The sequence below is a fragment of the Daphnia pulicaria genome, chromosome 8, assembly GCF_021234035.1.
Source record: "Daphnia pulicaria isolate SC F1-1A chromosome 8, SC_F0-13Bv2, whole genome shotgun sequence".
NCBI lineage: Eukaryota > Metazoa > Arthropoda > Branchiopoda > Diplostraca > Daphniidae > Daphnia > Daphnia pulicaria.
In genome coordinates, this window is record NC_060920.1 from 13,322,483 (window position 1) to 13,343,272 (window position 20,790).

A 20,790-nucleotide genomic window follows, 5' to 3' on the forward strand; every position below is an offset into this window, starting at 1 on the left:
GTCCTATCCTTTTTTGCTCTTTCAACGACATCGTTTCGTTGGCGTCGCCGCGTCATAGGTCTTTTATGTCTATTATTGCATCGACACGAGATTTTTCTCTCTCTCTCTCTCCTTATAATATACTCGACGCCCTCCCTTCTTCTATGACTCGCATGCTCCCATGCTCTCTCTTCCTCATCTCGTGGCTCAGCACTTCTTTTTTATTCAAATGTATCCGGTCGCGAATCTATATAACATGATGGGCTTTTTGCCAAGACAGCAGCACCAACCGCGCTATATAGCTCTTCTTCTTCTTCTTCTTCTTCTTTTCTCTTTGCATTTCCTCCTCCTCTTTTCAGTGTCCCTTTTGGCTGCGCCACTCTTCACGTATCGCACACAGCAGACATAGAGTCTCCCCCCCCCCCTCAGCACAGCAGCAGTTGAAAGTGTCCACCAACAGTTCACTGATTGGAATTTGCATCGAATGCGAATGACACAAAAGAAGAAGAAGAGAGAAGAGAAGAGAGAGAACGCGCATGAACTCATCACAGGAGCAGCACGGCCTCATCGAGTGAAGCGCGCGCGGGGGCTATTCATCGTCCATCGCAATGGTCCATCTCCCCGCCCAGCAGCACCCGGATCAAAAGAAGAAAAGGAAAAAAAAAAGGAGCGCATTGTTATTGGTAATGGAGCGGATAACATTACGTAACGACGTCTGTAGACGTGTTGAAAAGGACACGCCCAGAATGGCGAATTGTCTGTGTCGCCCTATTTGTTCTTATCCCTTTTATTTATTATATTACATTTATAGATTATTATTGATGGCTAAAGGCTTTTATGTTTTCATTTTTCAGCTGCCAGTAGATAGAAGCACATATTCAAGACTAACCGATGTTAACTCGTGCTGCCGAATTCACCTTTTTATTGGTATATGTATAGAGAGGCGTCGGGGGTATTGATTTTTGATTGGTTCTGATCGATCATCGTCCGCCATCGTGTCGTCTACATTCGGCCGACGTTTCTTTTCTCCTCGTCTTCTTCATGATGTGCTGCCGGATCGATTAATAGCGAGTGAATCGATCACATCATATACACAGCACACGAAGGGTTTTCTCTCGACTCATATGTGAGGAGTCTGCTGCTGCTGCTGCTACCGGGACTATACTATAGGCAGCCCAGCAGCAGTCAAGGGACTCGTCTTCCGGCGGTTTCATTGACAGGCTTTGCCTTTGATCCCCTTTTGTTTGGTGGCCGTTTGTGTTGTGTGCTGTGTAGTCAGATGGTCGACCTCCTTATATAATAACCTCGTTCTGCCAGTCCTTCTGTCCTCTTGTATATACGGCTGTATTTCATTGTATAAATAATCATATAGACAAACCAAGCTCAGTATTATACACCGCAGCAGACGCATATTATCAGACTCGATACACCATGGCTGTGCTGACTGGTGGATCCAACTCTTAGAATCTAATATCAATTCCAAACTTACCGCACGCCAAGTCTGTATAACATGTATAATAAAGACTGTCACCAAGACGCGATCGCATCTATATATATCGTCGTGTATAGTACGCGCTGTTTCACCGAATCCAGCCTGCTGCTGTGACGAAGGGGCTGGAATCTATATATCTGCATGCTCCAAGGGTGGGGCACGCATGCAAAAAAATAAAATAAACCCCCTCAAATATAAAAGAAGGAAAAAGAAACATTTCTTCTGTATAAAAGTAGTAGTATTAATACATGCTTGTTGTTGGCCTTTTTTTTATTCTCCGTGCGTGTGGCGGCGGTGGCGGCCAAGACAAATCCTGGCGACAGCATCTTCGATCTTCTGGGAAAGATCAGACTGTCACTTTGGGCTCCTGCACTGCCAACCTCGTTAAATAGCTTGGGTGCTGCTGCTGCTTCATTCACTTCACTTCAGGATTTTCGTTTGAGAGCAGCAGATCCTTCTCCTTCGCGCTGGCCCTCACAGTTCAACAAACGGGACAATAATATACAATCCTGATCGTTTTTTTTTGTATTTCCCCATACAGGATCTTTCTTATTTAGACGAGAACGGGGGGCGGGGGAAATAATATTTGGACTGTAACGTTTGACAATGCGCCACGCTTTTGTTCCAGATGTTTCTCAAACATTTCCTTCCATTATTGGTTCGTCACCTGGAAAAGCTGCTGATAACGTATTGGATGAGGGGGGGTTAACGACTCTGACACGTTCAACACTAATTCCCCCCCTGCGATGAGCTGTTACGCATCTTCTCGAAAAGAAATGTATCTAGCCTATAGTCTTATTATATACATCTGGAATAGACGCTGGTAAATCCTAATGCGGATGTGAAGCTTGTGGCCCACGAAAAAGTAATCCCCCAGCATAGTCCTATATTATACCACCATCAGCAGCTAATTTAAGAGTAAGCTGAAGATTAGACAAATGCCCCCAAGCAGTTGCATATACATATATAGAGAGCGACTCTATATACAGCGCACACACGCTGGAGCTCCTTCTTCACCTCAAAGGATTGTACATATACAGGCCTTTATATTATATACTCTATAGCTATATCCGTGTTGGGTTGGTTCTGTATCGACGCCTTTTATTTGATTTTATATATATCTCTTTTTGGCTCTTGTTTTCTTCGAGCTGGTGTGTGCCTCTGTTATGTGGTAATCTAATCGATTCAATATATCTGCGCCCTTGTCGGATCAAATCTCGTTATATAGATATCCCATCAAAAGAATTTGGGCGGTTTTTATTTTTTTGGGCGTTAAAGTTCAGCTGAGATTTCTCGGTCTCCATCATGACGGCTGGAGTCGACCTCTCCTGTTTACATTTCACATCCCCCCGTCCACTTTTTGATTAATTTTAAAAAGCGACCTTTTCCCCCAATTCAGGCTAGGTAGATTAATCTACTTGACATTGGAACGGTTCAACCCATTTCGGGGTCTATATAGCTGCTGGTAGTGATTTGTGTGTGCCAAGCAGTTGACTACTGGAAAAGTCAAGTTATATGTTACAGGAGCCAAAATGGCGCCATTGCGGAAAGAGAAGTTCTATATACATTCGTTTCCCCCCGCTGCCCGTGAAAAAAGACACACACACCCGCTCGGAGCAGATCATCATAAAGATGACATTAGCGTGGATTTTGATCGAGTTGGCTGTCAAATCTTGGATGATTCGATTGCCGTAGGGGGGGGGGGGAGACAGAGACTATCCATTTTCTTCTTGGAAGATTCTCTGCTATTATTACAGAGTGAAAAGAAAGAAAAGAAAAGAAAAGAAAGACGGGCAGGAGAAAAGAGAAGCGTGTAGAAAGAGTGGGAGTCTCCAAGCTGTGTAGAAGGAGCTGAGAGAAAAAGCAGCGGCATCAAATAATGCAGTGTCGCTCAGAAACAAATCCCTGAGAGAGAGCTGGTCGAGCAGTAGCAGCAAACCCCTGGAAAATATGAATCCACTGGAGTCGACAAGAGAGAGAAAGAATGAGAGTTATATTCTACAGCGACATCCACCGGGCGGGGTGGCATGCCGTGAAGGGAAAACTATAGAAGCTATATCATGAACGGAGAGAATAGACAAGTCATTCTTTTCTTTTCTTTTCCTGTCTGAGACTCTGCTGCTGTCGCTATTGTTATTCCAGAAGTCTTCTTTTAACATCTCATTTCCCCAGTGACCCGGAGGACTTTGACCATATTTCGCTGGGACAATTATTGCGTTGGCGCGACTTGATTGCCACCCCCCACCCTAGAGAGCATGGCAAACAACCTGACGTGGCCTTCTTCTTCTTCTTCTTCTCTCTGCGTGTCCCGCTTGCGTGTGTTTTTCTTGACTTTATTTTAGGCTCAGCCGACGACTTTTTCTATGGCATTTATTTCTTTCTCCGGCGGAGCGAGTCCCCCTTTTCCCGCGTTCGGGATTGGATTGGATTCGCTTATCGCCATTGTCCATCCGAGACGTATAACACTGGACCAGTTCGACCAGCGACCCGCTGAGTAGGGACATCGGCGACATGACGGTAATGCTCCACGCGACACGCCCGACAGTCAATAAATGTCAAATTTTCTACGCTCCATGGCCGATTTGTTATATCTCACCACTGTATTATGTGTACCAACTGGAGCGGAGGATGACTATAAGGATCGGTGATGACTTCTGTCTTGTTTTATTTTATTTTATTTGATTATTTGACATCAAATGTAACGTATAATATACCTGGACATTTGATGTCCTTAATCTTTGATTGTTCTTCATCGCTTTAGATCGAATTGAAATGGTTTGGAATTATATAGATAAGACAAAGTTAACTGATTGGCTGCGAGACTCATTTCCTAAGGAGTGATTCTCTTAGCAGATGAGGATCTATATACAGTCTTAGCCTGGCTCCTCTCTGTCTCTAATAATAAACTTGAGGATCTCCAACTGTGCTGACTGCCCCAGTCTTTTGTCACCTAAATTGCCTACTTTGCATCCGTTAGCTGCTGCCCTGCCAATTTGTTCGAATCGTTGCCCAACACGAGATTCTCTTCTTCATCTATTTGACTCCCCTCTTTTTCTTTTTTTTTCTGCCAGCCAGTCAACCAATCCATCCATCCAGCCAACTAACCCATGATCAGCATGTCGTCGAACACGATTCCCATCAGTTTCTCTCTCTCTATCTCTCTATTGGCGCGCTCTTTTCTTATACTATACATAGTATTACGCTGTCCCCCCTTTAGCTTCGGACTATCTTTTTTATTTCACTCTTGTCACTTTTATTCTTTGTCAGAAGACGGGCGGGATTTTATTGATTTCTTTTGATGCCAGCGCAACGGCGGGAGCAGAGGATTGAGGGGTTGATTCCGCCGACTGCTGGATGCTGACTAACCTCGTCATCAAAGCATTCATAGTCTTGTTGTATATAGCCCAGCCCTCGTCTCATAATCGATGCTGCGAGACTGAGCTGTCACCTTGATCCCACGCCAGGTTAGGAGGGGGGGGGGATTTTCTATTGATCCTGCAGAGATTCCCGAATGATATTTTCGCTGTCTTAATTTTTTTTCTTTTCTTTTTTGAACGACGTTTTCTCGCTCAGAATTCCATATATATACAGTTATACACACCCGGCAGCAGGACCAGGACCATATCGTCGAGGAAGAAGTAACGAATTCTATATCCGACCAGTATATGAAGGATGAGAGTAGATATATGTGGCACACACAGCGAAGGCGAGTGTTTTCTGTGTAGAATAGGCCAGCTAAAGATGAGGGAGAAAGCAGTTGAGCTATAAGCAGCAGCAGAGACGCCAGCACGGAGACTGAATGCTCTGTGAAGAAACTTTCCACTTCATCTTGATTGACTGCGCCTGTGAGACTGCCATCCATCCATCCAACTTTGGGGGGAAACGGGTTGCGAATTCATCCATTCTCTTTCTTTCTCTCTCTATAGTCCTGCTGCTATAGCTCATTTAGACAGTTTCAGATTTTTAAGGACCGCCGGAATAATAAACTTGACGGCCCCTCCTTTTGTTGGCTTTATTTTTCGCTTTCTCAAGTGAAATGGAAAACGAAGATAATTTATAGAACCTGTTATTTGGCCGGCTGTGCTGGCAGCGCGTGTTTAATCTGTGATGTCTGTGTAACTGAAAATAACCCGTGGGACACTAGATTATTATTATACAATGGGGTCACCATTGTCTATACACGGCAAGCGTAGCCGTTTCGTCGAATTCTACATCTCAAGTGTCCAAGGATCTTTTTAAATATGGGCATGATGTAGACTTGATATAACAAACAGGAGCAGCACCAGCATCCCATAATAAATGTGGCTATATCGTTCAAGTTATCCACGTCTGTCGTCGCATTTATAGGCCAGGGTCTTGTTCATTTCAGGAAAAATAATAATTTGTATACGTACCCTATGCACAGCAAAGACTCAGATATATATGATTGTGATGAGGCTTATATATATACCAGGCAGATTACATCAAAAGCAGAGCTCAAGTAGAGTAGAATATATTGTATTGACAGTCAAAAATAGATGTTATTTACACTAGAGTTTGGGGGGAATATAAGAACGGCAGCCGGAGGTTATTTTATCTAACAAAAATGATGAAGAAGACACGAACGAAAAATTCTCATGAGATATAACATTTCCGTGGAATCGCAGAGCGAAAGATACAACCACCCGCGTTTCCAATTGTGTGCTCTTTCTTTCTTTCTTTCTCTCTTTCAATCGGCATACACACACACATGTTGTCTTTTTTTTAAAAAATAAAAAAAAAGGGATGACAAATGCAAATATAGACGATCCCGCCCCCAGACCCAGCCGACTGCTGAGCCGAGAGAGAATCGTTTGCTCCACGGAAACTATGGTCGGGAGTGTGTGTGTGTGTGTGTCCCGTTCAGAAAAATTCAGACCCATCTGTTTACACAATAGTTCCAAAAAACTGGGAAAAACAAAAAAAATTCTAACAGATATATGAGGAAATATAAAAAAGGATAGTATAAATATGAAAAATCAATAGCTTTTAGTGTTAAGGATCGGCAATCAGAAAAAAAACGAAATGAATGACGTGCATATAGCCAATCGTCTTTTCTTTTTCCATAGCGACAGCAGCTGTTGCCGATATATATATTTACTACGATTGCATCACCAATCAATTCCGATTGCAGATGCTATGGGCGTCTAAAATAATGGGAAAGGGATTATTTACTTACTTATACCATCCGGCTGCTTAAAATGAGAAAGTTCGCGATAAACACACGAAACAAATATAGAAAGAAAAGTAGAAAGAGAAAAAAAAAGTCAAACAAAAAGATATTTAAACGCCAATAAAAAGAAATATAGAAAAATTGGTAAATGCCCAGTCTCCTGGACCTAACACGGTTCTCATGACGGTTTATATACTGCTGTAGCTAGCATTTCTTTCTGTGCACGTATATAGAAATCCGCATCGAGATTTGAGGGGGGTAAAAAAACAAAGAAATAAAAGAAATAAAAGGGAAAAGTGTATACAACATGTTCTACATCACTACATGGTTGCTCTTATTTGAGTTTTCATTTTTTTTTTAAAAGAAGACGGTCATAATTTTGTTGTTGTTATGTATGCGTGTGTGTGTTTTGTTTCCAGGTAGATATCACTGACAACTTGGATCCTGGGTCGACGAACGAGTGGAGGATATAAAAGGTTGACTTAACTTGGATTAGGTTCGCCGAGCGACGAGTTGTCCTGGGATGCGATTGGGACGGCGATTTCGCAACGAGGAAACGGCCGGCGCCGCAGTGACAACGGGCCCTTCGACATTACCCAAATCGCTGGTCGGGCTATCAATCGACTCATCAATTGCCGATGGGCTGCTGCTGGCCTTTGCGCTGTTGGCAGCAGCAATCGGCTCGAGTTCTTCCTGGACGTCGCTAGCGATGCTGACGGCCTTTTCGGCTGGCTCCTCCTTATTGCTCTCCTCGATGGCTGTGGCCGATGAATCGGACTCTGATTTCTTGGCCGACAACCCCGAGAATCGATTGCGTCGATCAGTCAGGCTGACCTGCGTCCGCACCGTCTTGGGTCGCTCGCTAACGGGCAGCGAGACCCGATTTCTCAAGCGGTTTAATCCGGCCGATCTGGACGTCGTAGTCGTCGTCGCTTCCGTCACGACCACCACCTTTTCAGCCACAACCACCGGTTCGACAACCTCAACAGCTTCACCTTCGGCCTCGTTATTGGTGGCTTCCGTTTCGGATACGGTTTCATTGGTGCTGGACTCCTCGACCTGGGCCACCACCGCGGGCGCCGTTTCGGTAGTGGTGGTCGAGGTAAAGCGGCCGCGCTTCAGCACAGACGACATGGGACGTGGGGAAACGATCCTGTTAGTCGGCTGGCCGGTCGGTCTTGACGGCCTGCTGACGGCCGGCAGTGAAACTTTGGGTTCTGTCGATCCAGACGCGGAAGATTCGGCCGGTTTGCTGACTTCAGTTTGATTGCGACGGAACTGGAATCGGTTGCGGAAATTGTTGGGCAAGGGTTTACGGGTGGTGGACGCGACGACCGACGCCGGAGAGCTGCTCTCGTTGGCTTCCGCCGCGCTACTTCCAGCGTCGACGACGTCGGCTTTGGCGCTATCAACGGCCGGAGTAGTTGGTCGTCGGAGTCGGTTGAATGGTGAGCCAGCTGGGCGGAATGTGTTCTTTTTCACCGGAGCCGATGTTGTTGTTGTCGTAGTCGTCGTGCTGCCAGCGCCGCTGGATGTATCAGCGTCGCCGCGAACGCGGTTGCGGATTCGGTTGTTGAAACGATTGGCGTTGCTGCCGCCAAATCGCGACGGAGTGCGGACGCTCGACGTCGGGGCAGCTGTCGTGGGTTCCGGAGTCGTTGTTGTCGGTGCGGCCGTAGTAGTTGTAGTTGTGGTTGTTGTTGTGGTTGTAGTGGTGGAAGTGACATCTTCTGTGGCGACATCTTCTTGAACGACATCTTCGATTGTGCTATCGGTGGTTTTGGGCATTTCCACGTCGTTGTCCAGGCTCAATTCCAAAACGGGACTGGACATGATTTGAACGGGTTCAACGGCCAACACGGCCGGCTCCGGGGTGGTCACTATCTCATCCATGAAATCGGCAACCTCTTCGTTGACTTTGTGGATCACTGGGATCTCGGCCTCTTCGACGAGTTGGGTCATGAATTCATCGTCGAGCGATTGAACCTGCGAACTACCAACGGTAAAAGTCGATGGTGTTGGGCTACTTGGGGCGACAGGGGTTGTTGCGACAACCACTTCTTCAATCAGCACTTCCTCGACAGTCGGGAAGGATTCGTCGTCTTGTTGCTGCTGTTCGGCCGCTTTGGAAAAGGCCAACAGATCCGTCAACGATGGATGAGTCAACGAGAAGCTGGGCGATTCCTTATTGTGTTGGTTGGCGTCGTCGTGATGAGTTTCTATTCCGACTTGTTGGTGGTTGGCGATCTCGAAGATTTCCGGCTCGACAGCAGCCACGTCCTCTTTGGCTGGGATGTCCGATTCGAATTCATCCGCCAATTGTTGGATACTTTCGGTGACGTCTTGGACCGGGGCGACGCTGGGCGAAATGATTTCCTCCTGCTCGGCGATGTCTTCAAATTGAGGAAGGATCGGTGATGGCAATCGGGCCGGCCCGGAAATGACAGTCAGCCTTCCGACTGAAATCGGTGGCTCTCCAGCAGCCGATCCTTGGTTGCCGGAATTGCGGAAGGAGTCGCTCTCGACGACGCGCAGAGGTGTGCGTTCCTGGGCATCGGTGAATTCGTCCGTCTCTTGGAAATGCGAAGGCAAACGGCCGTTGATTGGGAAATGCTCGATGGGTTGACTCTGGCGATTGAAATCGAATCCGTCGTCTTGGATGTCGACGGATAGGCTCAAGGATGGATCGTTGACGTCGGCCGAGTCGGCAGCAGTTTCACCTTCCAATTCGGCGAAGCGGATTTCGGCTAGGCCGGCCCGATTCTCCAGGGTGCTGCTGGATGTCGACGGGCGAACTCTCGGGCGGCTAATCCTCCGGCTTCCGGTTCCGTCGGCTTTGCTCTCAGTGGGTACGGCGTTGCTGGACGGGACGGATTCGGGCGAGAAGCGATTCTTTCCGCGCATTCTTTTCGGCTCCGACGGAGTGACGGCGGGCGACTCTTCAGTGACGGCCGCGGGAGTGTTGCCTCTTCGCAGGGGCGTCAGTCGGCTGAGCGACGGGCGAATCGACGGCGTCTCAGTCGACTGTGTGGAAGTGGGTCGACGCCGTTTGGACGCAACAGTCGTCGGCATCGGCGTGGTAGTTGTTGTTGTTGTAGTCGCCTCAGTGGCCGTGGTGGTTTCAAAGTCTAGTTCCGTCACGAACTCGTCATCGGCGGAATCGATAGCGCCGACCTGCTCGACTGCAATGTCGCCAGTGTCGCCGACTTGGAAGGCCACGTGAGCAACGTGTGGAATTTCCTGGACTTGGACAAGGTCTGATTCGGTCGTCACGCCCATTTGTTCGTCTTCAATGATCGGAATGATCAGCTCGACGGCCGGCGCAACTTTCTTCTTTTCGGCTTCATCGCTGACGGCCACCACCGATGAGGCCGGCAGAGCGTTGACGATTTCCTGGTCGTTGGAAAATAAATTCGGCTCGACAGGTGCGCTAAGCGTGTTGTTGGTTGACTCATCGACGTCAGTGCCGTCGTAATAAAGGTACTCGTACTCGTAATCCTGGCCGTTGGGAGCCGTTTTGATGACTGTCCGCCTGGACACAGACTCGGCCGCGATAATGTTATCGTCATCTTGGGCATCGATGGCTTTACCCACACGATCAGTGTCGTCATCAACAACAACAACCGTGGCGACTGAATCGCTGGGTTGAACAGACTCGGCTACTACACCTGTGATGGCATCTTCCAGTGAAAATGTTTCGGCGACTGGAGCCGGAGCAATTTCCAGTGAACGAAATTCTTTCTGGGTGTTCGATTTTCTCTCATCGGAAACAGGCTCCAATTCTCGGACGACGGCTGGACCGGTCAGCAGTTCCGGAAGAGAAAGGGGAGTCCAGCTCTGGACGTCGGCATTGGCGACTGGGAAAACGGGTTGTGGCTGGCCAGAAGGCTCGTCTAATAGACGAGCGGCCCGGTTAGATTCTCCTAGATGCTCGGCGATGAGAATTCCGTCCTCGAGAATCGTTCCAGATCCAGGATTTTCGATCCGGACGGAAGGCAGTTGGGCAACAGCTACTGGATTATTAACCCTGGCCGCCCGGCCGCCAGCGGCCTGTGACTGACGCGGGTTGGCAGAAATGAAGACGAATTCTTGTCCCGGAAGAGGTTCGGTGATGATGAGAGGCTCTTCAAACTGAGAAAGAGCTCTGCTGCTTCCGGCAGAGTCTGGACGTCCGCCGAAACTGGCGCCGACTTTGATCTTGCGCCTTTCCTGCTGCTGTGGTTGTTGTTGCGGTGCAGCCATCGTTCCGCAAACGATGGCCACCACCAACGCGGCCATCCACCAACTCCGGGAGCTGTTGAAATAGAAAATCGAAGTGAAAAGTTGTTAAAAAATTGGTTATTTCTTTTGTTTTTCACTTTTATTTTACGAGTTTTCACTGGAAACCTTTTCCTCCCCCCCGCTAAATGACCCAATAATCCAATGCGATTTATATTGGCGGTTGGGAACGGTTAGAGAGAGAAAACAAGTTACGTTATTATTTGTCGATGACGATTTTCGAATTGCCTTGCCGCCGAATCGAGTGGGCTCACCGTTTGCTCACGCATTCCTGCGTTTATCAAGGAAAAAATTGTGCGGCACCTCCACGAAGAAAATCGCCCTGGTTCTATTGCATCTGATTACCTTATAGAGAGAATATCTATTCGCTTGCACGCGCTTACTTTCTCCCATGTTTTTGAGTTTTCCCCCTTGCAGCAGCGCTTATTCGAGGAAATCGAGTGAGAAATGCTGGTAGAAAAAACCAAACGGCGGTTCCGTGTATTTCCAAGCCACAAATCTCTCAGACACCATGCTGGCATTGGTGCTAGAAAGGAAAATATCTCTCCAAAATAAGGCTCGTCATCATACGGAATTTACCGCACGAAGAGGCACCTTTATTATTCGGCATTCGGTTTATCAGAAGCTCGATAACAATGCCAGCAAGTATTTAAGACTTCGATAGTAGAATATCGTTTTGAATGTGACGTTCTCTCTAGACTTGAGATATTTAGACGTTTCGTGATTGGACTCGATCGTGAACTGGCTCTGTTGCAGACGGACACGACAACAATCAGAACAAGACAACAACAACTTTCGCGTGCCGATCAAAATTTCCGATTTGAAAAAAGAAAAGAACGTGGAACTTGTCAGAAAGTGATTTGATATCGATAGGAAATAAGGCGAACCAGACACCTTTAAAATCGTGCCAATGCAGGGAGAGCGAGGACAAATCAGGCTACATTAACGAGATGTAGATTTGGTTGACTGGAAACTACTAGATTTGGCCGAACAAACTCCCCTTGATGAACTCAATTCGATAACTTCAAATTCGGGTTTTCATTTTGAGGGGGGGGGGGGAGTTTGGTTTTTTAAATTTCATTTCTAATTTCTATCGATTTCGTATTATTGTAATTCGTAAGCATACTAGATGCTGATTAGAACAAAATTAGACAAGTGTCGTCTGCTCTCTTTTAGTTAAAAATTTCGAAAAAGTCAGACAAAGACAAAGTGCAAGATTTATATTGTTGTAGATTTATTTGTTTTTGATAAACATCATACTCCATGCTGTTTGGCGGGTAAATAAAACCATGAATTCTATATAAGCTATAGGAAAGTTAAACCTGTTCCAAATTTGGAAATGTTAGTACCTGATTGAGCATTGATCATGTGATTTCCTTGTCAATGCATGGCAGTTTGTTTGTACTATGTAACCTTTTCCTGTTTTGCAGATTTGAGGCCAGCCATCATAACTACACAATATGCAAGTTTTTATTGTGTAGGTGCTAACCTGTACCCAGCAACAATCTCAGGATCATCGATTGGGTAATGATTTTTGTTACTTTTATTTGACCTGTAACCTACTGGATATTTTAAAGCTGCAATACCTGTATCAATGCAGTTTATTACATGCAAACCTTTAATTCTCCCAAGTAAGGTTTACCCAGTGTCTCATTTTCAACTTTTCCTGGACATGTTGTTTATGTCAATATTTATTCGTAACCCATTTTTTTATTTTTCATTTAGATAATCAGCATCCCCTTCAATTGGAGAAACGTCCGGTGCCAATCGAGTTAAGGATCTCTCTCTTCCCCTTTCTTTAAATGTCCTCGTGTACGCCCATGTGAATGTGGGTGTATTCACGAGGACACCCTTTTTACCCTATCCCGTCTGGTGCCATTTAACTCTTCATCGGATGGATGGAGCAACTGTAGAGATGCCTGGCCGTATTTCCCAGGCATAAAGGTAGGACCAAAATTTATCCCTATTCTTCCTTTTTAGCAATTTTTGGTGGGGTTGATTATAAATCGTTACGTAGTCACACGGACTATGTTTATTCCTGAGCTAAAGGCGGTTGACTGCAACTGTTTTCTCTCTCCGTTTTTGTTTTTTCTCAGTAAGAATTCACTAAAAATTTCATTTGTCGGAACGACTGCAGATCAGGCTTGTTTTGTTTTGTACTTCACAACTTTTTCTGTGGGTAGAAAACCATCACATTCGAAAATATTTCAACTTTAAACACTTGAAGCAAAGTGGAACAAGACAATTTTTTGACCAAGGGCCGACCAAGGGGGACTTGCTCGTATAATAATCAAAGGCTCGCTTGTTGTGGCCCACGTTTTATTTTTTTACACAACCCGCAAGGCGCGCTGATTATCTCCATGCTTGGTCGGATTCGTTTATATATTTCCTTTTCTATTTGATGTCGTTGCATTTATAATGCGTATTTTATTAGATATATTTTTTCGGTGGCGCCTTTTCGATTTCAAACTCTCTATTATAGTTTTGGTAGCCCGGGGACGTTTTCTCCGTCTCTGCTGCAGCCCAAAACGAAATCCACACCTCCTCTGTAGCTTTCACCGCACCCAGCAGACATCATGTGCAACATGCAACACTCGCCAAAAGCCAGCAGCAGCCAAAAGAATGAAATGGCTTTCCCCTAGTATTTTGGTTGTTGGAGCGAAACGGAATGTCGTGTCGCCACTTTGAAGTTAAAACCATTTGGATTTTTCTTTTTTGTTTTATTATTTCGTCCTGATTTCAGAATGAGATGAATCAGCGTTGTTCTTTATCGACACATGATCACGACTCAGTCAATGTCATCCGTCAGGTTAATTCAGTCTACAGCAGTTACGTTTTTGGAATATTTCACGATTGACGTGATTAGGCAACCGGATCTAAGGGTGAAAGGTAGCCCTGTAATTCAGACGAATCACCTCTCACTTTTCTGGCGTTTTCTTTATTTCGTTATTTTGGGGGTTTTCCAAACTCTACTGCGCGCTCGATATATCAAGGCTACCCATTGAAAAATAAAACAAAAAAACTGAATAGAAATTGCCAAAATGGCAGATATTTCGGTTTAGACGGAGAATGCAAGCAATTTGAGGAACGATCGTCACGTTATTCAAAGAAAGTCTCCGACTGGGCGAACACGGCAAACAAATCTGTCTTAATCACCTTGAAAAACAAGTTGAAAAAAAAGGTAACGCGTCAGCACCGAGAGCCAAATTTCTCTTGGCCAGCAGCCGTTGGCCAATTGGGAAAAAAATCTTGCACCACCACCACTACTACTACTACTACTACTACTACACACTAGTATTATGTCAAACGTATTCATATGTGCGTGTAAGTGGGGAAATGGTGGTTGCGTTTGGAATGATGATTCATCGACTTTTGGACTCGATTCTCTTTCCCTCTCACTGGACTCGGTCCGTTCCCAATCGAGTCGGCATAATGAATAACAAATATGTATACGAGCGTGTGAAAAGAAGATGGGCACACACGGACGATTATATGTATCGGCGTGAATGAATTGCCAATTGGCAAAGATGGGGAATGGCGCCGGTCAGTTGGCACTAAATTGCTCGCGGTTTGCTGGCCGCTAAGGAGGGCGGAGGGGTTGGCAGCCTATTAAGGTGAGAGTTGGACAACAATTCGACGAAAAGAGAGCGAGAATCTACTAACCTATTGGACAGCAAAATGATTGCAGATTGTGGTACAAGGTCGGTTTAAGATAAGACACTGCTGACGAGCTTCTAAATAGTTATAACAACCTTCTTTTTGGGAAAATCTCTTGTCCATACTTGTTGTCAGACTGTCTCCATTTGGGGACGCCAGTGGAATAAAGAATACAAGTCACGAGAACCCAGGAGACGCCAAAGAATAGAGAAAAAAAACAAAAAAAAACTGATTTTATAATTAAAAGCAGCTCCTCCAACAAAAGAAACTTTCACTATCCGTTTTTGTTTTTTTCTGAGAGAACTACCTTGACTATTCCTTTCAAGTATTTTCGGTGCTCTATTATACGATTCCGACCGCTCACAGCAACATGCAGATTGTCTGGGCTGGGGGGGGGGGGAAACCAGCGCGACCGCTATAAAACTGACCACATGTCGAGGCTTTTTGTTCCTTTTTATTTCTAAACTTTTGACGGCCAATTTAGTCAGACGATAACTCGGGGTATAAGACGTTGACTGTAACGTCCAATCCCATTGAGTGGTTTGACGCCATCTTAGGCGCTTATTGTACCATTAAAATGGATTAGAGTCGGGAATGATTGACGATAATGAAGAGCCATAGATTCACCGTTCAAAAAAGGGATTTGAGCCAAAAGTGTCAAAATCGAGAGGAGATTATTAGACTCTTGTAATAATTTAACACGCAATAAGTTGCAACACTTGAAACCACCACACCTTCTCTAAGCTGCGTAATGTAGCCAAAAAAAAAAGAAAAGAAAAGAAATAAATGAACTTACCCCGACTGGAAAATGGTCGCCATTTCTGGGCCTTTGAAAATAAAAATGGGGGGTAGCGATAGAAATAGCACTGTCGAGAGAGGTGTATAACTTCCGGATCAAATGTGTAGGAATGGTGCGGCAATGTCTGAGTGTAGCTGAGCTCTTGTATAAGAGACGGGCGTGCAGACGAGAGAGAGACTTGTGAGTGGGTAAACGAGAGGAACGTCAAGAACCAACCCGCCAGAGTGGTGTTCGAGAGCGGATTGCGACTAATGAAGCATTGGCTGCTGGACTGGGTTCTCTCTCTTTCTCTCTCTCTCTGTGGAACGCTGCCCGATATACTCCTCTATACACACAGCCAACACACACGGCAGAGACTCACACACACACACCTGAACTACCTTCACTCCGAGTTCTTTTTTCCAGTCCGTGTTCTCTTCCAAACTGGATAGAAAAAGAGAGAAGGATGTGTGTGTGTGTGCGCGTATACAGCAGTAGGTTTCTGGGCTTTTGGCTATGTTAGTACCTAGTAGTGTGTGTGTGTGTTGGCTGGACTCTCTGGGGCTGGAGGTTGGCTGACTGGGCCGACTGTGTTGCTTATAGAAAGAAAAAGGGGGTGGAGAGACGCCCGGCGATGTAAAAGTGTTTTCACCTTTTCATATGATAAGGCGGCCTCCTGACCCACATTCTCTTTCTCTTACCCACCTTGCGCTCTAAGCTGCTGCGGTCTCTTCTCCGTGTGCGCATTCAACGGCCAGGAGGAGGAGGAGGACTGCCGTAGTCCAAGTGAAGGTGAAGGGAGGAGGGTCTCTTGTGTACGTTGATAACGAGGACTGGAGGGACTGGGGACCCGATGGAAGGGGAGAGATTCAAAAGTAGAGGCGGGGTTGCAAGATTTGTGACTGGCAAAAACAGGACATGAATACAACCGCTGCAATCAGGGTGGGGGCAAATAAAATCAAAATCTCTTTTCTTATATTTTCTCTTCGCTCGAGATCATTTGTTGTAGCAGAACTAAACGTTTGTGTGCGCGCCGGGCCGCAATCTTCTGGTTTGGGTTGCCCATCGACCCATTTTGGTTTTTTGTTTTGTTTTTATATATGTTCCGATGGATTCAAACCACTTCTATAGACGTCCTTGATTATTGGCCGAGCTTTGTTTGGTTATTGTTGTTCCTTTCTACTATAAGAGTTATTTTTCGCCATCTGCTTTTTGGGGGTTTGGTCTCTTTTGCGGGGTGGGGTATTATCAGCTAATCTGGGGTAGTATAAGTAGTAGCCATCCGCAGTTGGCCTGGCCGGTAGCTATGTTTAGACGATATATAACCGCGATCGAATGGAGACACAAGAGATTTTCGGATGACACATTTGCTGCAGGATGCGCGCACTGTCAAGTAGGTAGCAGCACCGCCACTAGTCAGTCCGCCCATGCCATATGAGGTCAAATCAACTTTCGCCGAGCTAAAAGCTAACGTTTTCTTTTTCCCCCACAACAAAAAGTCGCATCTTCTTTTATTTTGATTATTATTTTCCCTTTTAGCTCTTAGCTGCTTCCTTACGTGTATTCTCTCATCTAAAGTGCTGGGTGGTATAAAGAAACCAAACGTCAAACCATTTACAAATGGTAATTTGTACTACGGAAATATCGCGTACATTGGTACCCCCTCAACAATGTATGCAGTAGAGCGCCTCCACCTACGTTTTATTCATTTTTTTTTCTTTTTTTCAACGGCATCTTATTTAACCTGAATCGATAACATTGCATGTCAACATTTTTACGCGGTTGTCGTCGCCGTCGATGCGGCTGCTGCTGCGGTATATGTAGAGATGCATCTAGGCGCCTATATAGACACTACATCTATACGTGGTTAGGGCGACTTAGGGTGATGTGTGTGTAGTGTATAGAGACGGAAGTGTGCATCTCATTTGGAGATCAAGCGTTATATTCTACTACGACTGCATCATAATATTCGGAAGAAGGATGGATAGATCCAGTGTGCTGCGCTAGAGAGCTGTCCTTATTACGTAGAGTGCTGCTGCTGTTTTCCCTATATAACATGCATACTATTTACTTCTAGTGTGTACAGTCGTTTCTTTCATTTCCTGCTCCTTTCTACTATGCACGACTTATCCGTAAATGCGATCATAACAAGAGGTTCAAGGAAATGGTTCGGCTTTTCTTCGATACCCACGACTCTTTGAATTGCTACTGTGCTCAGTCACGTTCGCCCTGCCGGAATGTTTGGTCTGGTTAGAAATTTAAAAAATACGGATGGGCATCGTGGACCTGTCTGATGTGCTGACGTGACGTCAGCTGACCTCAGCAGCCGCTCGATGAAATATTTGTGACGATTAAAAGTCGTGAGACAGTTTTCTCCGCCAACCCCAAACCGGGCAGCGGGACCCACTCGCTCTCATCAGGTTGGGCCACATCACACGCAACAATCAAAAAGCATCGGCGAAAAAATAATGGCCGGCAATAGTGCGAAACGGGACGCCAACCAAACCGGATTCCAGCCAGGGGGGAAAATAAAATCAAAAATATGTCGGACTCTTTTTATTCTGCAACGATGAAATGGCTGACTTTTTGGGGGGTGTAAAAAAAAGCCATAGCAATAAACCTGCAAACGAATAATGGTGGCCATCATCAGCACCCGTCGACCAAGTCTATCCGATCAAAAAGTAGTCCGGTATATAAGTCTATATATACTGCAAACTGTGTGTTTTATTGGCTGGGAAAAAATCGAGATAATCTGATTATTGCCAACGTCTATTATGCATTAGATAGAGAGAGATGTTATTTTACCATCCGGTCACGCAAATATATATAGCTTATATTATATAGACGGGACCCAATTATTACATGAAAGTCTTCGCACACGCGCGGGTTTTTATAAACAGCGAGTTGATTTTAACAATCATTGCGCAGCCGTCAAATAATGATGGAATAATGAAGAGTAGAATTAATTTTAAAACAAACAAAAAATACGTCGAGCACTCTGCTGGATTACAGCCCATACTATACATGTAGGTACACAAGACAAGAGGAGAAAAATGAACAATATCCAGGAGAAAGGGGGGGGGGAATCTAAGGTAGTACTATATATACTATGTGGCGCCGACCAGGCGGTATCCAGGCAATATTCCTCGACACACACACACACACACTAGCTCTATACAAGACACATACATGCACACACATAACAAGAGAAAAACACAAGAGAGCCCCAAAGCAACTGGGGGGAAAAAAACAAAAAAAAACCCAAAAACAAAGGAGCAATATAACGAAAGCTGAGATCGACGAGTCAACGGCGTGTAGTGGTGGCCCTTGTGCTCACTGGGTGCCGGAGAAAAGCCACGAACCTCACTTTCAGATCGACAAGAGTCTAGGAGAAAGTCGTGCAAAACTGAAGAGCAGCAAGCACATCAGTAGTATACGGATAACAACAACAACACGGCAGTAGCAGCAGCGCCAGTTTCTAACAAAATAACAACATCCAGCAGAAAGAAGAATAAAATACAAACGGAAGAAAAAAATCAAAATAAGAAGAAGAAGAAGAAGGAGAGAGAAAGAAGAGAAAAGAAGAGTTCAGCACACGAAAATGACGATGATCATTCCGGAGCAACACTCCTCTCTCTCTCTCTCTCTCTCCAGCGCTAGTTTTCTTTCTCTTTTAGTGTACTACATAGATATATAAGGCTTGACGTCGTGAAGAGCAGGTTTTCTCTCTCTCTCTCTCCTCTTTCTCTTCTTCTTCTTCTTCTTCTTTCTTCTTCTCTCTTTTCTACTCTTTATGACTATTTATTCGACGATGAATAGAGAGGAAATTCCGGACGCACAGCAGTGCTGATGCTCGACTCTGTGGGTCATATGCGGCCGCTGCAGCCGCACATCATCTTTGGCAACGCTTCAAATGTGTCACGTGCGGACGTCCAAGTCCCGCCAGTTGCGCCAGTTGGATGATGGGATGGTGGTGGTGGTGGGCCACTGTGAGCTGCGGAGGAGCCAAAGAGGGTCGGAAATAATCAAATTAAAATCATAAAAATCTCGGAATCGGTGGAAAAAAAGGGCGATCGACGAATGTGTTTAGAGCACAAAACGGTCGAGTTCGTGCGGTGAGCGGGCAGTTTTCTCCCGAGAAAAAAAAACCCCCCAGAAAAACTGTCAGAATGACGCAACGATTCACGCGCAACGATTGGAAGCCGATAGCAGTGGCTTATTTGAATTCAAATTTTTAGATTTCATTTTTCGTTCCCCCCCCCCCTCCCGTTCGAATTCAATGGAACATCTGTTGCAATTGGCGATTGCACATTGACACAACTTTCCCGTTTCGACATGGTCTCGAAAAGCGCCAGGTCAACGGGAACTGATGGGCCAGCAGCCGGGGGTGGGTGTGGACCGGACGCCAGTAGTACGCGCAACACATTTCGCGTACCAACGCGTACCTGGCGCTCGACATTTTTCAACCGGTCAAGTCGTCCGGTGTCGTCGTGAATTACCGCTCGGCAGAATAACTTTGTCTAGATTTTTATTTACTGGGCCCCACGGTATTATTCGCTTACCAAGCGGACAAGGTGAACGAAAGCGTCAGTGTCGACGCATCGCTTTTCATCCGCACTACCGGAATGACGGATGAGCGATCGAATAGAAATCTGGATGCGGAGCAGAGCGTTTAATCGGGCGAAAATAAGAAGGCGGGCCGGCGCCGTCCAGCTCTCCGCCTCTCAAAAAGTATAGCGCCATGCACATCAATATATCCGAGGCCTTTTGAGTGTCAAATCTAGAAAGAGAAATAGAAAGAGGGGAGAGAAAAACTAAAATATCAAAGTCTAAAGAGAGAGAAAACCTCGGGTATACCCTCTGTAGTGTATAGCCACTCGGTTACACATGACCTAAATCCAATAGTTGGGTAGATCTAAACTCTTTGGATTCCGATCGGTCACCGTCCTGCGGTCTTCCTCCCGTCAAGGCTCTTTTGTATTTAGATGTACGTGTGCGTTAGTTGGATGTGTATAGAAACGTGTTCAGTCTCAGCAGTGCCAGTCTCCGAGGCGAGTATCATCGGCCAGCCAGCCAGATATAGACAGCTATAGCCTCTCTCTCTCTCTCTACCATGTTACATTGCTACATAGTATATTGCTGGTGTTATAGGACGGCCATAGTCATAGTCTCCCATCGGGGAAGAAAGAAAAAGAAAAAACAGGTTTCGGAGAAAATTCCGCTGGTAACGAAGAAAGTTATTACTCACTCTTGCCCTCGAGTCAGACGAGTCACCTGCGTGCCAGCAACAGAGTCCCTTTCACAGTTTCTAGATAGACCTAATCCGTTTCCAATCTCTGCAACATAAATATATTGAGTTGTATATATGCTACACGTTATATTGTCCGGCTATACTTTGGCTATATTATTGCTGTC

The 20,790-nt window shown here is 45.6% G+C and overlaps 1 protein-coding gene and 1 long non-coding RNA gene across 2 annotated transcripts; one reads left to right on the forward strand and one right to left on the reverse strand.

Annotated features, from left to right (window-relative positions):
* Positions 1–5,952: 5,952 nt before the first annotated feature.
* On the reverse strand, positions 5,953–15,889 carry LOC124310861 (flocculation protein FLO11-like). Its single transcript, XM_046774959.1, has 2 exons — positions 15,394–15,889; positions 5,953–10,956 (listed from the first exon to the last, which is right to left on the reverse strand). The coding sequence occupies exons 1-2, from the start codon at positions 15,414–15,416 to the stop codon at positions 7,155–7,157; spliced, it is 3,825 nt and encodes a 1,274-aa protein (XP_046630915.1). The 5' UTR covers positions 15,417–15,889; the 3' UTR covers positions 5,953–7,154.
* LOC124311701 lies at positions 11,774–12,925 on the forward strand. The gene is made up of 3 exons (XR_006910148.1): positions 11,774–12,217; positions 12,371–12,464; positions 12,666–12,925. It is a non-coding gene; the product is annotated as an uncharacterized LOC124311701 (long non-coding RNA).
* Positions 15,890–20,790: the final 4,901 nt, after the last annotated feature.

Coding starts and splice junctions, on each gene's coding strand:
- LOC124310861 (XM_046774959.1), bottom strand. CDS start 15,416: ATGGCGACCATTTTCCAGTCGGG. Junction 10,957..15,393: donor GCGACCATTTTCCAGTCGGG/GTAAGTTCATTT, acceptor CTATTTCAACAG/CTCCCGGAGTTGGTGGATGG.